The 18,193-nt window shown below is 50.5% G+C and overlaps 1 protein-coding gene across 7 annotated transcripts in view; it reads left to right on the plus strand.

Moving 5' to 3' along the window:
- Positions 1 to 18,193, plus strand: part of ARHGEF18 (Rho/Rac guanine nucleotide exchange factor 18) — a 131,043-nt gene that overhangs the window by 35,086 nt on the left and 77,764 nt on the right. For 5 of the 7 annotated variants that reach the window (XM_058425414.1, XM_058425415.1, XM_058425413.1 and 2 more), the window contains exons 9-10: positions 707 to 809; positions 977 to 1,118. In XM_058425414.1, coding sequence (XP_058281397.1) covers positions 707 to 809; positions 977 to 1,118 — 245 coding nt within the window. Of the gene's footprint in view, positions 1 to 706; positions 810 to 976; positions 1,119 to 13,862; positions 13,981 to 18,193 lie in introns of those variants that run through there. The other 2 variants (XM_032169456.2, XM_058425416.1) reach the window with 2 other exon arrangements.

The following is an 18,193-nucleotide window of genomic DNA, read 5'->3' on the forward strand; positions in this document are numbered from 1 at the left end:
GGGTGGGGGAGGAGATAGAAGAATGAGCAGGATTTAAAGACCAATTAGGGCCGGGCGCGGTGGCTCATGCCTGTAATACCAGCATTTTGGGAGGCTGAGGTGGACGGATCACCTGACCCTGGCCAACACGGTGAAACCCCACCTCTACTAAAATACAAAACAATTAGCTGGGCACAGTGGCACACACCTGTGGTCCCAGCTACTCGGGAGGCTGAAGCATGAGAATCGCTTGAACCTGGAGGCAGAGGCTGCAGTGAGCGGAGATTGAACCACTGCACTCCAGCCTGGGTGACAGAGTGAGACTCTGTCTCAATAAATAAATAAATAAATAAATAAATAAAGGCCAATTAGATACCGGGGGGGGGTGGGGGGCGTGAATTAGAGGGAGAAATCACAAGTGAACAGAGCTGAAATTCCCAGCCCAGGCATTGAGGGACCTCAAACCTGAGATCATATTGCATTTCCCTCTGCAAACCCGGTCCCCAAAGCTCCCAGAACTTTGCAAACATTCATTCATGTTTGCTGAGTGAATAAGTAAGAGAGGGAAGGAGGGAGGGAAGGAGGAAGTCAAGGGCCAGGGAAGGGGTAAGACAGGACCAGGAGGCCACAGGGAGACAGGTTCCAGGTGGATTCCTGGAGCAACCCACAGGGCTGCCTCAGAATGACCCCTGGCCCCCTCTAGCGGACCTTCCCTCTCGTCCCCCAGGAGCGAGGACGGTGCTGGCAGGAACGAGAAGAGTGACAAGAGTACCAGTGTGAAGCGCAGGCTGAGCTGCCTCCGCAGTCGAGTGACCAGACAGAAGGAGAAGGTAAGGGGAGCTGAGCCACTGGGGCCCTCCTCTGCCTTCCCCAGCTTGGCATGCTGCCCTTAGTCCGGGAGCCCTGTGACTGGGGCTGGTGGTGGGCTGGGTACACAGTATATAAGAGGGCCAGCACCTGCAGAGGGCATCCTGAGACCCACCTCTGTCCCATCCAGGGTAAGAGCCCAGCACATCTAAAGGACAAGGGCCAGGATGCACGAGAGAAGCGGGAGTGTGTCAATGGGCACCAGCTGGTGCAAGGGACCTTCTCCGGCCCCTCCAGCTGCCCCCTGTGTGGCAAACCCTTCTTGAGCTCAGGTAAGTCTAGTGGCCCAATCCATCCTCCTGGAGGGCAGCCAATTTCCCTTCTTCGCATCCTTTCAATCATACTCCTGGGGTCTCTTTTGATGTGTGCATCCTCGTTCTGTTTTGCCCTCTCCTCAGCGGCTCCCTGGAGAGAACCAGGGATCAGTCCCTGGGCACAGGGACCCTTGGGCTAACTCGGGACTGGCAACAGTCCCTTTAAGTCTCAGCTTTTGCGATTGTGGGAATCCTCCTGCAGCATCTGGACTTGAGCCGTGTATGAGTTTGCTAGGGCTGTCATGACAAAGCACCACACACCAGGTGGCTTAACCATCAGAGATGTATTCCCTTGCAGTTCTGGAGGCTTAAAGTCTGAGATCAAGGACTAAGCTTCATATGAAGGTGCCAGGAAATGATCCATTCCAGGCACCTCTCCTGGCTTCATCCCTTAGCCTCACACGGCCCTGTCTGTGTCCCAGTTTCCCCTTTCTATAAGGATACCAGCCATATTGGATTAGGGGCCCACCAGACTCCAGTGTGGCCTCATCTTAGCTTATTTACATCCGCAAAGACTCTATTTTCAAATAAGGTCACATCCTAAAGGACAGAAGTGGGGGAGTCGGATTGCAACATATGAATTTGATGGGGGGGAGGGGCATACAATTTTATCCATAACAGGTCGTTTTCTGCTTCCTGGGGTTCTTGGTGGTTGTGGGGTTGTGAGGGAAAGAGTCTCTACTTGAGAAAAAGTACTGGATTCAAGAGACTCCCAGGAAGAGATGGCTCTGGTCAATGCTGGGATTTAGAACTTTGTCTTTTTGCAAATAAGCTCCACGTTGAAGGGAACGAAGAGGAGGAGGTGGTGGCAACTGCGTGTTAGAAAAGATGCGTGTGCCATTTGTAGCCAAGAATCCAAACTGCAGTCTGTGGCTGGCAGAACTCAGGCTAGTTCACAGTTTCTGGACCTTAGCACTGTCAACATTTGGGGCCAGGTAATTCTTTGTTCTAAGGGGCTATCCTGGGCATCATAGGATATTTAGTAGCATCCCTGGCCTCCACCCTCTAAATGCTGGTAGTAACCACCTCCTGCCTCCAGTTGCAACAACCAAAAATGTCTCCAGACGTGGCCAAAAGTCTCCTAGGGGGCAGAATTGCCTCCAGACAGGAATCAATGAGTGAATGAGATGGGCAAACAGATCCTGGATGGGCTTAGACCATGCAGTGAGAGAATATCTCCACCCCTGGGGCAAGTGCCTCTGAGCCACCTGCCTTGCAGGTTTTGCATTTGTTGGCTTTACCTGCTTCAGGCGTGGGAATTTTCCTTCTTTCTCGTTTCCCTCTCTTTCTGCAGTGCCATTGCTGGCCATGGGGCTGGGGGTGGCTGTTGGTGGCTGTTGGTGTCAAGGATGTTCCTCTTTGAGCTCTTCCTCTGTTAGGCAATCCCCACCCAGCTCTGTGACCCATGAGCTGTCCTCAGCAGAGGCTGGCATGAGCTTTTTGCAAAATCTTTTTTTTTTTTTTTTTCTGCAACAGGATCTCACTCTGTTGCCCAGGCTGGCGTGCAATGGTGTGATCTCAGCACACTATAGCCTTTGCCTCCTGGGCTCAAGCAATCCTCCCACCTCCTCCTCCCGAGTAGCTGGGTCTACAGGTGTGCACCACCATGCTTGGCTAATTTTTTAACTTATTTTTGTAGAGACAAGGTCTCACTATATTGCCCAGGCTGCTTTCAAACTCCTGGACTCAAGCGATCCTCCCACCTCAGCCTCCCAAAGTGCTGGAATTACAGGTGTGAGCCACCTCACCCAGCCTTTGCCAAATCTTCAGTGCACCAACAAAGTCAGTATGTTGAAGTCCTTAATTTGGGACAGTAGGTGACTCCCTCTTTTCCCTGGCACCTTGTTCTCTTCTGCAGGGGATGAGCTGTGCTCAGTCTATCTTAGGCATCAGATGCAAGGGGCAGGTAGGAGGTTGGAAGTTGGAAGAGTAAAGCCAGAGATCTAGAACCAAGACTGCACAGAGCAGGCGCCGGGAGCCTGCTCTTGGATGCCCTTGTTTCAACAGCTCCAGGCTGAGCTGAACCATGCACTTCCTTCTGTGATTGCTGGTTCCTTATCATTCTCCATTTGTTTCTGTTCCTGCTTTTGCTTTGCTTCTCAGAAAAATCCTGAGTTCTTTAAACTCTGATTTGGGGTCATCCAAGGTCTTGTATGTCCATGTGGCCCACTGACTTAGAGCATCACTGTCATCTGGGAACTTCATCATTATTATTATTATTATTATTATTATTATTATTATTATTATTATTATTATGAGATGAGTTCCACTCTGTCACCCAGGCTGGAGTGCAGTGGCACGATCATAGCTCACTGCAACTTTCACCTCCCAGGTTCAAGCGATTCTCCTGCCCCAGCCTCCTGAGTAGCGGGGATTACAGGTGCCCCACCACCACGCCCAGCTAATTTTTGTATTTTTAGTAGAAACAGGTGTCACCATGTTGGCCAGGCTGAAACTCCTGACCTCAAGTGATTTGGCCGCCTTGGCCTCCCAGAGTGCTGGGATTATAGGCGTGAACCACTGCACGCCTGAGAACTTTTTAAAAATTTTCATTTTAGAGACAGGATCTCTCTCCTCTCCCTTCCCCTCCCCTCCCCTCCCCTCCTCTTCTCTCTCTCTGTCTCTCTGTCCGAGGCTGGAGTGCAGTGGTGTGATCATAGCTCACTGCAGCCTTGAAATCCTTGCCTTAAGCAATCTTCCCACCTCAGCCTCCCAAATACCCGGGACCACAGGCATCTATAACCACCCCCTGCTAATTTTTAACGTTTTTGTTTCTTTGGAGAGACGGGTTCTTGCTATGTTGCCCACGCTGGTCTCAAACTCCTGAGCTCAATGGATCCTCCCGCCTCAGCCTCCCAAAGTGCTGGGATTATCGGCATGAGCCACCATGGCTGGCCCACCTGGGACCTTTTTTTTTTTTTTAAGATAGGGTCTGGCTCTGTCACCAGGCTGGAGTGCAGTGGTGCAATCTCAGCTTCCTGTAACGTCTGCCTCCCAGGCTTAAGTGATCCTCCCACCTCAGCCTCCCAAGTAGCTGGGACTACAGGTACATGCCACAAATACCTGGCTAATTTTTTGTAGAGATGGGGTTTCTCCGTGTTGCCCAGGCTGGTCTTGAAATCACCAGCTCAAGTGATCCTCCCACCTCAGCCTCCCAAAATGCTGGGATTACAGGTATGAACCACTGCACCTGACCCAACTGGGAACTTTTAATGCCAAATCCGAGGTCCCATCCCAGATGGACTGAAACAGAATCTGATTTTAACAAGAACCCAGAGTGATTTGTATGCCGTTAGTTTGCTCATTGCTGCTGGCAAGCAGGTTTCACAGACTCAACGCTATTGACCTATTTGGGACCCAATCATTTTCTATCATGGGGGCCCCTCCTATGCATTGTAGGATGCTGACTGGCATCTTTGACCTTTAGACCCACTCAGTGCCAATAGCAACCCACTCTCCCTCCAGTTGGAACAATCAAAAGTGTTTTCCGGCCGGGTGCAGTGGCTCACGCCTATAATCCCGGCACTTTGGGAGGCCGGGGCAGGTGGATCACTTGAGGTCAGGAGTTCAAGACCAGCCTGGCCAACACGGTGAAACCCCATATCTACTAAAAATACAAAAATTTGCCAGGCATGGTGACACATGCCTGTAATCCCAGCTACTCAGGAGGCTGAGGCAGGAGAATCGCTTGAACCCAGGAGGCAGAGGTTGCAGTGAGCCAAGATCACGCCACTGCACTCCAGCCTGGGCAACAAGAGCAAAACTCCGTCACAAAAAAAAAAAAAAAATAGCTGGGCATGGTGGTGCATACCTGTAGTCCCAGCTACTCCGGCGGCCGAAGTGGGAGGATTGCTTGAGCCTGGGAGGCAGAGATTGCAATGAGCTGAGATTGCACCACTGCACTCCAGCCTGGGCGACAGAGTGAGACTCTCTCAAAAAAAAAAAAAGACAAAGGAAAAACATGAAGTTAGAAAAGGAGACAGAGTGATTACAGAGTTTGTCAACCTCAGCACTACTGACATTTAGGGCTGTCATGCGGGGCCGCCCTGTGCCTGGGAGGAGGTTGAAAAGCATCCATCGCCTTCACCCACTTGGTGGCAGGAGCACCTCTAGCTATGATGACCAAGTTGCCACGTGTCCTCTAGTGGCAGGGTAGGAATGCAATCACCCCCAGCTGAGGACCACGGGTCTCCCTGAAGTGTCCAGGGATAGCCTCTCCGAATTGGTGACGTTGGAATCCAGATGTAGAGGAGGTGGGAAAAGGGCCCTGTGGATATGTAGGGAAGAGTATTCCAGTTCGTAGGTGGAAAGGTCCCAGGGCAGGAATGTGCCCTGGGCAGCAGAAAGGCCAGTGTGCTTGACGTGGAGGTAGAAGAGGTCTGTCGGAACCTGCTGCAGGTCACACAAATGTGCATGCCTGCCCCCATCTGAGCCATTGCTCAGAGGACCCTGTCACTTGTCACTCGATAGCTGAGCTTGCTGTCTGCAAATCCCGCCCCCACCTAGACTCTTCTCAGGGCAGACAGGCTTCAGTGGCCCCTGTGTGAGCCCGGAAGTTCCCATTGCTGCTTCAGATCCCTTCTCCACTCGGGGGCGCTGCAAAGACAATTCCTGCCTTCCAGCTGGGGATTTGGGCGGGACAGCATCCAGCACCTCCTTATGAGCTTTCAGTCCCCCTGAAGTTGTATGCCACATCTGCTGTGTCCCTGCATTTTTCTGGAGGAGCAGAGCAGCTAGGGTTTTCATCAGATCTCCAAACAGAACATGCGACCTTGGAAAAGTTTGGCAACAATTTTCTAAGTCAGGGACTGGCAAGCTGCAGTCCATCACCTGTTTTTTTTTTGTTGTTGTTGTTGTTTGTTTTTTTTGAGACGGAGTCTCACTCTGTTGCCCAGGCTGGAGTGCAGTGGTGCGATCTCGGCTCACTGCAAGCTCTGCCTTCCTGGTTCACGCCATTCTCCTGCCTCAGCCTTCCGAGTAGCTGGGACTACAGGCACCTGCCACCACGCCTGGCTAATATTTTGTATTTTTAGTAGAGACAGGGTTTCACCTGTTAACCAGGATAGTCTCGATCTCCTAACCTCGTGATCCGCCCGCCTCGGCCTCCCAAAGTGCTGGGATTACAGGCGTGAGCCACCGCGCCCAGCGCTGTTTTTTGTTTTTTGAGTTTTTTGTTTGTTTGTATACGCTGAAAGCTAAGAATGGTGTGAGTTTTTTACATTTGTAAATGGTTGAAAAAAAATATTTGGTGACACACAACCATTCTATGAAATTTGCATTTTACAGTCTGCAAATAAGGTTTTGTGGCAGGACAGCTCACCTGTTCATTTATGTATCACCTTCGGTTGTTCCCAAGCTACATCTTTGTTTTTTGTTTTGTTTTGTTCTTAGACAGAATCTCGCTCTGTCGCCCAGGCTGGAGTGCAGTGACGTGATGTTGGCTCACTGGAGCCTCCGCCTCCCAGGTTCAAGCGATTCTCACGCCTCAGCCTCCCGAGTGGCTGGGATTACAGGTACCTGCCACCATGCCTGGCTAATTTTTTTTTTTTTTTTTTGAGACAGAGTCTCGCTGTCTCCCAGGCTGGAGTGCAGTGGCACGATCACGGCTCACTGCAGGCTCCGCCCCCCCGCGCCGGGGTTCACGCCATTCTCCTGCCTCAGCCTCCTGAGTAGCTGGGACTACAGGCGCCTGCGCTAATTTTTTTTAGTAGAGACGGGGTTTCACCATGTTGGCCAGGCTGGTCTCAAACTCCTGACCTCAAGTGATACACCCACCTCAGCTTCCCAAAGTGCTGAGATTATAGGCATGAGCCATCGTGTCTGGCTCAAGCTACATTTTTGGTTGGCAGAGTTGAGTTTGCAGCATTACAAAGCAAGTTTGCCAACCCCTGAACGAGGTTATCTGGTAGCAAGCAAGGCGAGTGGCTTATCATGTCCCGCAAATCAATAAAGCCCTTACAAAAATGACCTTGAGCAATGAGAGTTCCAACAGCATCTAATTTCCTGAATGTCACTTTAGAATCACAGAAGACTGCACAAATAATAACAATGGTTAGCATTACCGTATGGAGTGCTTACACTATCCCAAACACTGTAAGTGCTTTATTTTGTTTTTATTTAGATTTTTTTAAAATAGAGACAGGGTTTTGCTATGTTGTCCAGGCTGGTCTCGAACTCCTGCCCTCAGGTGATCCTCCCACCTATGCCTCCCAAAGTGCTGGGATTACTGGTATGAACTACCGAGCCCGGTCTGTAAGTGCTCTAAACCGATTTCCTCATTCAGCTTTGTAACTCTATAGACACTAGCACTTTCTCTCTTTCACAGATGAGGAAACTGAGGCCCAAAGATGTTAAGTTTTTGCTCAAGTCAGGGTTTGAACTCACAGCCTGAGCCCCCGATCACCAATCCATTGGCATATGATGCCCTTTTATTTTTATTTTTATTTATTTATTTTCAGATGGAGTTTTGCTCTGTCACCCAGGCTGGAGAGCAGTTGGCACCATCCCAGCTCACTGCAACCTCCGCCTCCCAGGTTCAAGCCATTCTCCTGCCTCAGCCTCCTGAGTAGCTGGGATTACAGGCATGTGCCACCACGCCCGGCTAATTTTTGTATTTTTAGTAGAGATGGGGTTTCACCATGTTGACCAGGCTGGTCTCAAACTCCTGACCTCAGGTGATCCACCCCCCTCAGCCTTCCAAAATGCTAGGATTACAGGCGTGAGCCACTGCGCCCGGCCTGCCCTTTGATTTTTAAAAAATATACTTTTAATTTTATATTTACAGGAAAGTACAAAGAAAGCAGAGAGAGTCCGTTTAAGCCCTCCTCCCCAGCTTCTCCTCATGTTATTTTTAATTTTTTTGAGACAGAGTCTCACTCTGTTGCCCAGGCTGGAGTGCAGTGGCACGATCACAGCTTACTGCAGCCTCGACTTCTTGGGCTCCAGAGATCCTCCCACTTCAGCCTCCCGAGTAGCAGGGACTACGGTCTCGTACCACCACACCTGGCTAATTTTTTTTTTTTTTTGAGACAGAGTCTCACTCTGTTGCCCAGGCTGGAGTGCAGTGGCGTGATCTTGGTTCACTGCAACCTCCGCCTCCCGGGCTCAAGCAATCCTCCCACCCCAGCCTCCCAAGTAGCTGGGACTAGAGGCACATGCCATCATACCAGGATAATTTTTATTTTTTTTTTGTAGAAACAGTTTCGTCATGTTGCCCAAGCTGGTCTTGAACTCCTGGGCTCAAGCAATCCACCCACCTCAGCCTCCCAAAGTGCTGGGATTACAGGTGTGAGCCATTGCATCCACCCTACATTATATTTATTTATTTATTTATTTATGTTTATTTACTTATTTATTTTTTGAGACAGAGCCTTGCTCTGTCGCCCAGGCTGGAGTGCAGTGGCACAATCTTGGCTCACTGCAACCTCCGCCTCCTGGGTTGAAGCTATTCTCCTGTCTCAGCCTCCCGAGTAGCTGGGATTACAGGCACATGCCACCATGCCTGGCTAATTTTTTGTATTTTTAGTAGAGACGGGGTTTCACCATGTTGGCAAGGCTGGTCTCGAACTCCTGACCTCAAGCGATCCACCCACAAGTCATGACATCCAGCCCACTCTCAGGGTGGTGGGAATTAAGCTCTTTCTCCTGGAGACATCATTTGATTTTGATTTGCAGGACAACCCTTTGAGGTCAAGAAAGATTTGAGTTTGTGTGAAAGAAATGATATGGGGCCAGGCGCGGAAGCTCATGCCTGTAATCTCAGCGCTTTGGGAGGCTGAGGCAGGAGGATCCCTTGAGTTCAGGAGTCTGGGCAATATAGTGAGACCCTCGTCTCTACAAAAAAGATGTTTAAAAGTTATCCAGGTGTGGTGGCACTCGCCTATAATCCTAGCTACTCGGGAGGCTGAGGTGGGAGCATTGCTTGAGCCCAGGTGTTCAAAGCTACAGTGAGCCATGATCTGCCACTGCCTTTTAGCCTGGGCCACAGAGCAAGACCCTGTCCCTACAAAGGAAAAATAAATAATGTGGGTAAAGGCTGGGCGTGGTGGCTCACGCCTGTAATCCCAGCACTTTAGAAGACAAAGGTGGGAGGATCACTTGAGGTCAGGAGTTTGAGACCAGCCTGGCCAACATGGTAAGACCCCATCTCCATTAAAAACACAAAACAATTAGCGGGGCATGGTGGCACATGCCTGTAATCGCAGCTACTCAGGAAGCTGAGGTAGGAGGATCCCTTGAACCTAAGAGGTGGAGGTTGCAGTGAGCCAAGATTGCGCCACTGCACTCCAGCCTGGGTGACAAAGCGAGACTCTGTATCAAAAAAAAAAAAAAAAAAAGAAAAATGTGATGTGGGTAGCACTCACTTAGCATGATGTCTGGTACATACGGGCAATGGTATCTTGTATCATCATCCTCTTCATTTTTTGTTATTGTCATCTAAAGTCTTTCAGCAAGTAAGAGGCAAAGCTAGCATTTAAATCCTAGACCCTTGCCTCTGCAAAGCTGCAGAAACAAATAAAAATAATAATAAATCACAGACCCAGCCAGGTGTGGTGGCTCACGCCTGTAATCCTAGCACTTTGGGAGGCCGAGGAGGGAAGATCACGAGGTCAAGAGATCGAGACCATCCTGGCCAACATGGTGAAACCCCATCTCTACTAAAAATACAAAAATTAGCTGGGCATGGTGGCGCCTGCCTGTAGTCCCAGCTACTCGGGAGACTGAGGCAGGAGAATCACTTGAACCCGGGAAGCAGAGGTTGCAGTGAGCTGAGATCACACCACTGTACTCCAGCCCATTGACAGAGTGAGACTCTGTCTCAAAAAAATAAAATAAAAATAAAATAATAAATCACAGACCCTAACCCCATTCTCTGACCACAAACCCCTCCCCACCTGTGTCAGGAGGCATGCAGGGGCCAGAACACCCATGTCTCATTCCTAGTAGGCTGAGAAAGGTCCTCCCAAGGTATAACTCCCCACAGGCCTACCTGCTTTTAAAGATATTCAAAGCCAGACGTGACAGTCTGTCCCATGGAGGAAACAGCCTCACAGTAAGTTAAACAAACAGAACAGAGAATGAGTCACACTCCAGGTAATTAGAGAAGGTGGGTCTCCATGATAAAGTCGGGATGCTTTTCAGAGAACAGACACCACGCCAGACAGTCCTGTTCCTGCCCTTGACCTTTGAGGCTATTTATGATTCGACCCCACCTATCCCTCCACGCTTCTCTCCCACTACTCAGGTTCTCCGGACTCCACGGCCCAGCCACCCTGAAGTCTCATGGCTGTTCATACACATCATACACATACGCTGTGCCTTGCTCATCCAGCGCTGTTCCTGGAACTCCCTCTCCCACCTAACTCTTACTCATGCTTTTAAGACAAAGCCCGGGCCCACTTCCTCCAGGAAGTCGGAATTAGGCTAGATAAGTGTCTGAATGTCTCTTAGGCCAGTTGCTCTCAGCCAAGGAAACATCTGGAGGCATTTTTTTCAGGACCAGGGGAGCCACTGGCATCTAGGAGGTAGAGACCAGGGATGCTGTTCAACACCCTCCAATGCATAGGAGACCACCCCTGCCACCATCACCGAGAATTATCCAGCCCTAATTGTCAAAAGTGTCAAGACTGAGAAAACCCTGCTTTGGGTCTAAGCTCCTTGCATCTCCTTAGCTCTTAGAGCCCCTGGCCCATGCTAAAGCCTCATAAATGAGGCCGGGTATGGTGGCTCACGCCTGTAATCCCAGCACTTTGGGAGGCTGAGGCAGGCAGATCACCTAAGGTCAGGAGTTCAAGACCAGCCTGGCCAACATGGTAAAACCCCATCTCTACAAAAAATACAAAAATTAGCCAGGTGTGGTGGCGGGCGCCTGTAATCCCAGCTATTCGGGAGGCTGAGGCAGGAGAATTGCTTCAACCTGGGAGGCAGAGTTTGCAGTGAGCCAAGATCGCACCACTGCACTCCAGCCTGGGCAACAGAGTGAGACTCCATCTCAAAAAAAAAAAGACTCATAAATGCAGAATGGTTGGATGGATAAAAGAAAGATGGGAGATGTTTCTCCTTCCTAATTGTCTCTGAGAAAGTTGGTTTCTATGTTTAGGGGAGGGCTGTGTCCACCTGAAGGTTCCTATAACCAAGATAGCTATAGAAATAAGGCTCATGGCCAGACCCAGTGGCTCACGCCTGTAATCCCAGCACTTTGGGAGGCCGGGATGGGAGGATCACTTGAGGTCAGGAGTTCAAGACCAGTCTGGCCAACATGATGAAACCCTGACTCTACTAAAACACACACACACAAAAATTAGCTTAGTGGTGCATACCTGTAATTCCAGCATTCGGGAGGCTGAGGCAGGAGGATCACTTGAACCCAGGAGGTGGAGGCTGCAGTGAGCCGAGATGGTGCCACTGCACTGTAGCCTGGGTGACAGAGTGAGACTCCGTCTCAAGAAATAAATAAAAAAAAAAGAAAGAAAAGAAAAACAGAAAGAAAGAAATAAGGTTCAAAGGCCAGGTATGATGGCTCACATCTATAGTCCTAGCATCATAGGAGGCCCAGGCGGGCAGATCACTTGAGCTCAGGAGTTCGAGATCAACCTAGGCAACATGGTGAAAACCTGTCTCTACAAAAACATTAGCCAGACGTGGTGCGTGCCTGTGGTCCCAGCTACTCGGGAGGCTGAGGAGGGAGGATGACTTGAGCCCAGGAGATGGAAGCTGCAATGAGCTATGATTGTGCCACTGCACTTCCAGCCTGAGTGACAGAGTGAGATCCTGTCTCAAAAACAAAAAAAAAAGGAGAAAGAAAAAATAAGGTTCATGCCCCTAAGTCCAAAAGCCACAGCTACTCAGAGAAGGAACAGCTGCCCATCCATTGAGCCCTCATAAACACCCGTGTTAGGGTTTCTGACCTCAGCTGCAGTAGGGTGCCTGGTGAATTACGTCTTGCATTTCTGGGACATCCAATTCCCTGAACATGCTCCCTTCCTCTGGACCATGAAGGTTGGACTTGAACTGAAGGCTAGTCCATTTGGGGACGTGACCCTCCAGCTTCTGAACTGGGGACTCTCAACAACATATTGTGCATGTTTTGAAGTGATTGGGTTTGGGAAATCTTTTTTTCTAAAACAGAGACTGGGTCATGCGAGGTTTCCCAGGCTGATCTCAAAGCTCGTGGACTCAAGTGATCCTCCCTCCTCGGACTCCCAAAGTGTTAGGATTACAGGCATGAGCCGTCTTGCCTGGCCATGGGGAGATCTTCTGGGACTGGCTAACCAGCCAACCTTGGTGAGAGCTGCTCTGCTCGACTCCTGGTTACTGTTCAACTGCTTCCCCTGTGGGGGGACTTGGATTAGACAGGCAACCTCAAGACTGGGGTGTCTGATGGCTATTGAGAGGTTGCTGGTGCTGGGGGAAGCATCTGGCCTATCCACATCTGCCAAATAGCACCTGTGTGGAAGTGGATGGGGGAGGGTATGGTATGTGTTTCAGACTCTCAGCACCTGTTTGAGGGTATCTGACAGCATCTGTACTGGGGTTATCTAATATGTGTTTGGGGGTATCTGCTGGACCTATGTGGAGTGTCTGACATATTTGGGGGTTACTTGGAAGCCTGTTTTGGGTATCTGATGGCACCTGCCTGGATGCCTGTGTTTAGGGGATCTGATGGTATGTATGTTGGGATGTCTGAGACCACTGGAGAGGTATATGATTCATTTTTCCCAGACGCGCCTTTCTGAAGTCTATGCTGCCTCTTTTTTGTTGTTGTTGTTTTGAGACAGTCTTGCTCTGTTGCCGAGGCTGGAGTGCAGTGGCATGATCATAGCTCACTGCAGCCTGGACCTCCCAGGCTCAAGTCATCCTCCCACCTCAGCCTCTGGAGGAGTTGGGACCACAGGCAGGCGCCTCCATGCCCTGCTCATTTTAAAAAATGTTTTGTAGAGAGGGGGTCTTGCTATGTTGCCCAGACTGGTGGTCCTGAACTCCTGGGCTGAAGTGATCCCCCCACCACTCCCTGATGCTGCTTATTTTTTCTCAGGTGACAGACTCTGCCCTCTCCATTTCTTGGACTCTCCCCGCTAAGACTCCCCACCACTGGGGGTGCCCCCCTTAGGTACCTCCAATCCTAACGAGCCCCTAGGAGCCCACTGACATCCCCTCCAGGCATCCGCTGATTCTTTCAAAACACCCCCAGCTCCACTGTCCTCCCTCGGGGTCCCCCCAACCCCGCTGTCCTCCCTCAGGGTCCCCCTAACTGTGCTGTACCCCCATTGAGATTCCCCAACGCTGTCCTCCTCAGGACTCCCTCCCCAGCCCCGCTAATCACCCAGGCTTCCGTTAACCCCACAAAACGCCCACCTAACCCTGCTGCTCTCCCTCTGGATCCCCGCAACCCGGCTGTCCCCTCAGAGCCCCCGGCCCTACTGACAGCCAGGCTTGCATTGATCTCCTTCAAAAAGCCCCCCAACCCCGCTGACCCGCCCCTCAAAAGTCGCCCTCACCCTCGCCGCGAGCACCCTCCCACTTCGGTGCCCGCGCCCCTCTCAAGGCCGAGCCGACGCCCCCTCCTCGCGGCTCGGGGAGCAGCAACCCCAGGTCCCCGGGAGCGCCCCGCCCTCGAGGGCACGCCTCCTTCCGGGTCACGCCCTCTGCCCCGCCTCCGAGGCGGAACCGCGCATGCGCCGCTCTCATCGCGCGGCTTCCCGCTTCCGGCTCCCAGCTGCTAGCTACTGTGGATCCGGGGAGGCCGGGCGGAGGCATCGGAGGCGGCTGCGAGAGTGGCAGAGGAGCTGGCGGAGAGCGGCCTGCGGGCTATCGGGCCCAGGTGAGGGCGGCGGCGGGGCGGTCCCGAGGAAAACGGGGCTCAGGAGGGGGCCCTCGGTCTCTTCAGGGGGTGGCCTGGGGCGCGGGACCCCCGGGGCTGCCTCGGGCCTCCCGCCGGCTCCTGGAGGACTTCTCCAGGCAGGCGAACCGGTGCTGGGGTGCAGGTTGCTCCTTCAATGCATGGAGGCTCTAGGCGGCGATTGCAGGGTGCAGAGGTGCAGACGATGCCCGCCGGCTCCATCCGAGCCCCAGCTAGTCCTGGGGTGCTGCAGCTTACTCTCCTCCAGGAGAGGAGAGGAGGGGTCACTCGAGCCCCAGCCTCTGCTCCTCGTTCAGGAGCGCCCGGGGCTGGACCAGGGATGGAATGGAACCCACCATAATACCCAGCACCGTCGTATTTCAGGCCTCCCGGGAGAACCCTCACATCCCGGAGCAGACAGCCCTCCCTGGCAGGGAGCGTTTGGGTGCAAAACCATGAGAACTATCTGTGCCATGGGTTTTAGTTTCTTGTATAAGAACTCAGTTGGTGCTTTCATTGCGGACGGGAACCAGAAGCTTTCCCCTGGTCCTTGTATGTTTCGTTTTGTTTTACGTTTTTGAATTTCAACTTTTATTTTAGATTGAGGGGGTACATGTACAGGTTTGTTACCTGGATATATTGCGTGATGCTGAGGTTTGGGGTGTGACTGATCTCGTCACCCAGGTACTGAGCGTAGTACCCAATAGTTAGTGTTTCAACCCTTGACCTCCTTCCCTCCCCGCTCTAGTAGAGCCCAGTTTCTGTTGCCTTCTTTGTGTCCATGAGTACCCAAGGTTTAGCTCCACTTACAAGTAGGAAGTGCGGTATTTGGTTTTCTGTTCCTGCGTTAATTCGACCAGCACTTGTGTGTTTTGCTGTAGCTATCTGCCCCTTATCTCTTGCTCTGTTGAGATTAAAGCCTGGACCACAGGGTTAAAAAACGTTCTTAAAGTTTTACCACGGAAGCGAAGCGGCCAACACAACTTTTTCCCCTTTGCCTTGTTTTCGCGGAGATGAAGCTCCAGCCAGTAGCTTTGAAGGGGCGCATTCTCCTCCCATTGACCAGAGAGAGAGTTCAGGACAGTATAGACAGCCCAGTGGCCAAGGGATGACTTTTGCAGGTGTCTGAGTGAATGATTAATCCTCCAGCTGTAAGAAGTGTCAGGAGCGGCCGGGCGCGGTGGCTCAAGCCTGTAATCCCAGCACTTTGGGAGGCCAAGGCGGGTGGATCACGAGTCAGGAGATCGAGACTATCCTGGCCAACATGGTGAAACCGCATCTCTAGTAAAACACTAAATTAGCCGGGCATGGTGGCGGGCGCCTGTAGTCCCAGCTACTCTGGAGGCTGAGGCAGGGGAATCACTTGAACTTGGGAGGCGGAAGTTGCAGTGAGCTACGATGGGGCCACTGCACTCCAGCCTGGCGACAGAGCAAGACTCTGTCTACAAAAAAAAAAAAGAAGTGTTAGGAGCGCAGGCTTGAGGTCAGATCCGAGCTGGGTTCTGGTCCCAGTTCCACCACCTGTTAGCCGTGTAACTTCACTAAGTTTCCGTCTTCCCATCTTTAAAATGGGAATAAGGGTTGGTTAGGGTTTCTATGAGGTAATCTGTGTAAGGTGCATCACAGAAGTATCTGGCATACGGCAAACTTTCCATCAGTGTTATACACCCTTTGCGTATGCGAATGCTCCCAGGCTTGGATGTTTGGGTTAACATTCCAAATTATAAAGAGTTTGGAAAATTTGAGCATCTCGGATGTTGTTTGGACCGGGTCAGGGTTTACACTTTATCGGTAGTTTTCTATTTCTGTAGGTCAACAAGCCTTTCTGAGAAAAAAAAAAAAAAAAAAAAGAAGATGTGTTTGTTCTAGAGCAAAAAAGAGCAAACAGCTGGCAGGCATAATACATTTCATTTTTGTAAATGTTACTTTGTTTTGGTTTTGTATAGCTTATTGCGTTTTTGTTTTCTTCTGAAATTAGTATGTGATTTTACTTTAAAAAATTTTGTTTCTTTTTAGAGACAGAGTCTCACTCTGTTGCCCAGACTGGAGTGCAATAGCACAATCATAGCTCACTACAGCCTGGAACTCCTGGGCTCAAATAATCCTCCTGCCACAAACCCCCAAGTAGCTGGGACTACAGGCATGCGCCTCCATGTCTGGCTAGTTTTTAAAAATTTTTTGGGCCGGGCGCGGTGGCTCACACCTGTAATCCCAGCACTTTGGGAGGCCGAGGCGGGCAGATCACGAGGTCAGGAGATGGAGACCATCCTGGCTAACACGGTGAAACCCGGTCTCTACTAAAAATACAAAAAATTAGCTGGGCACAGTGGCGTGCACCTGTAGTCCCAGGTAGTCAGGAGGCTGAGGCAGGAGAATGGCATGAACTCAGGAGGTGGAGGCTGCAGTGAGCCGAGATTGTGCCACTGCACTCCAGCCTGGGCGACAGAACAAGACTCTTTCTCAAAAAAAAAAAAAAAAAAAAAGAATTTTGTGGGGCCTCACTATGTTGCCCAGGCTGGTCTTGAAGTCCTGGACTCAGGTGATCCTCCCACCTTGGCCTCCCGAAGTGCTGGGATGACAGGTGTGAGCTGCCACAGCCTGTGGTTTTTGTTTTTGTTTTTTTAACTGACAGATAATAGTGTATATGTTTATCATGTACAATATGACGTATTCTTGAAAAATGCAAGAAGAGCGGATGTTAAGTACTCTCACCACAAAAATGAGAGCTATGCAAAGTGCTGCATTTGTTACTAAGCTAGATTTAACCATGCCATTGTGTATCTATACTTCAAAGTGTGTTTCTTTTTTTCTTTTTGAGACGGTCTCGCTCTGGCGCCCAGGCTGGAGTACAGTAGTGTGATCTTGGCTCACTACAACCTCCGCCTCCCAAGTTCGAGCAATTCTGCCTCAGCCTCCCAAGTAGCTGGGATTACAGGCATGTACCACCATGCCCAGCTAATTTTTTGTATTTTTAGTAGAGGTGGGGTTTTGTCATGTTGGCCAGGCTGACGTCTCAGGTAATCGCCCCTCCTTGGCCTCTAAGAGAGCTGGGATTACAGGCATGAGCCACCACGCCCGGTCATATTTCATTTTTAAATGGCATACCTTAGAGAAGCAGAAAAGAGACCAGGCACCATGGCTCACACCTGTAATCCCAACACCTTGGGAGGTCGAGGCAGGCAGAGAGGCCAGGAGTTCGAGACCAGCCTGGCCAAAAGGGTGAAACCCCATCTCTACTAAGAAATACAAAAATTAGCCGGGTGTGGCAGTGGGCACCTGTAATCCTAGCTGCTTGGGAGGCTGAGGCAGGAGAATCGCTTAAACCCGGAAGGTAGAGGTTGCAGTGAGCCGAGATCGCGCCATTGCACTCCAGCCTGGGCAACAGAGCTAGACTGTCTCAGAAGAAGCAAAAAGAAAGAAAAGAGATTCTTTGGTTCTTTCTGTCTTTCCTTCTTAAATCGACTTGAGAATGTCCCCACTTTGAAAGGGGAAGTGGCATTGTTTCTGGCCTAGCTGTGGTATAATTTTCATTCTTGTCACACAGTAGCGATTACAGCTTCAAGGCCATTGCCCTTTGTGGGCCAGGGCCGTGGTGACTAGCTGCGCCTCCCTGGGTGTTTACCTAGCACGTGTTTAACATAGTTCAGATCGTGTGTCAAGATCTCCCTCATTCTCACTCAATGTTTCCATCTCTTCAAACTCTATGACTTACAAAACATTTTTGCTGCCACCTCTCTGAAAATCATTTAAAAGCCCAGAGACCTTATATGAAGTCCAGCCAATCGCTGTTTCTTTGTTATTTGTTAGGTAAACTTTACTTTCCCCCTGAGATGGTCAAGAACTACTGTGTTTTGAAAACCCTCTCTCTAGGTGCAGAACAGCACCAGTGGAAGCCCCACAGCTGCCTGGAGGAATTTTTTTAGAGGAGGATTGTGGCTGACCGGGTGAGGGAGGGAAACTGGGTAAAATAATGTCCTCCGAGAGCGAGCGTTCAGTGACAACAGTTGTTCTCATTTTTATGATGCAAATTAAGTTGTATGTGAACTAAATTAAGTTTGCTTGCTTCTCTGCTTTTGTCGGAGATAGATTCATAGTTTCAACTGAGTATAGAGTTCTAGTCTGGTTATGTTCGATATGTTCAAAGCAGTAGATACACTAACTTTTTTTTTCCTTTTTTTTTTTTTTTTTTTTTTTT

The sequence above is a fragment of the Hylobates moloch genome, unplaced genomic scaffold, assembly GCF_009828535.3.
Source record: "Hylobates moloch isolate HMO894 unplaced genomic scaffold, HMol_V3 SCAFFOLD_12, whole genome shotgun sequence".
Classification (NCBI taxonomy): domain Eukaryota; kingdom Metazoa; phylum Chordata; class Mammalia; order Primates; family Hylobatidae; genus Hylobates; species Hylobates moloch.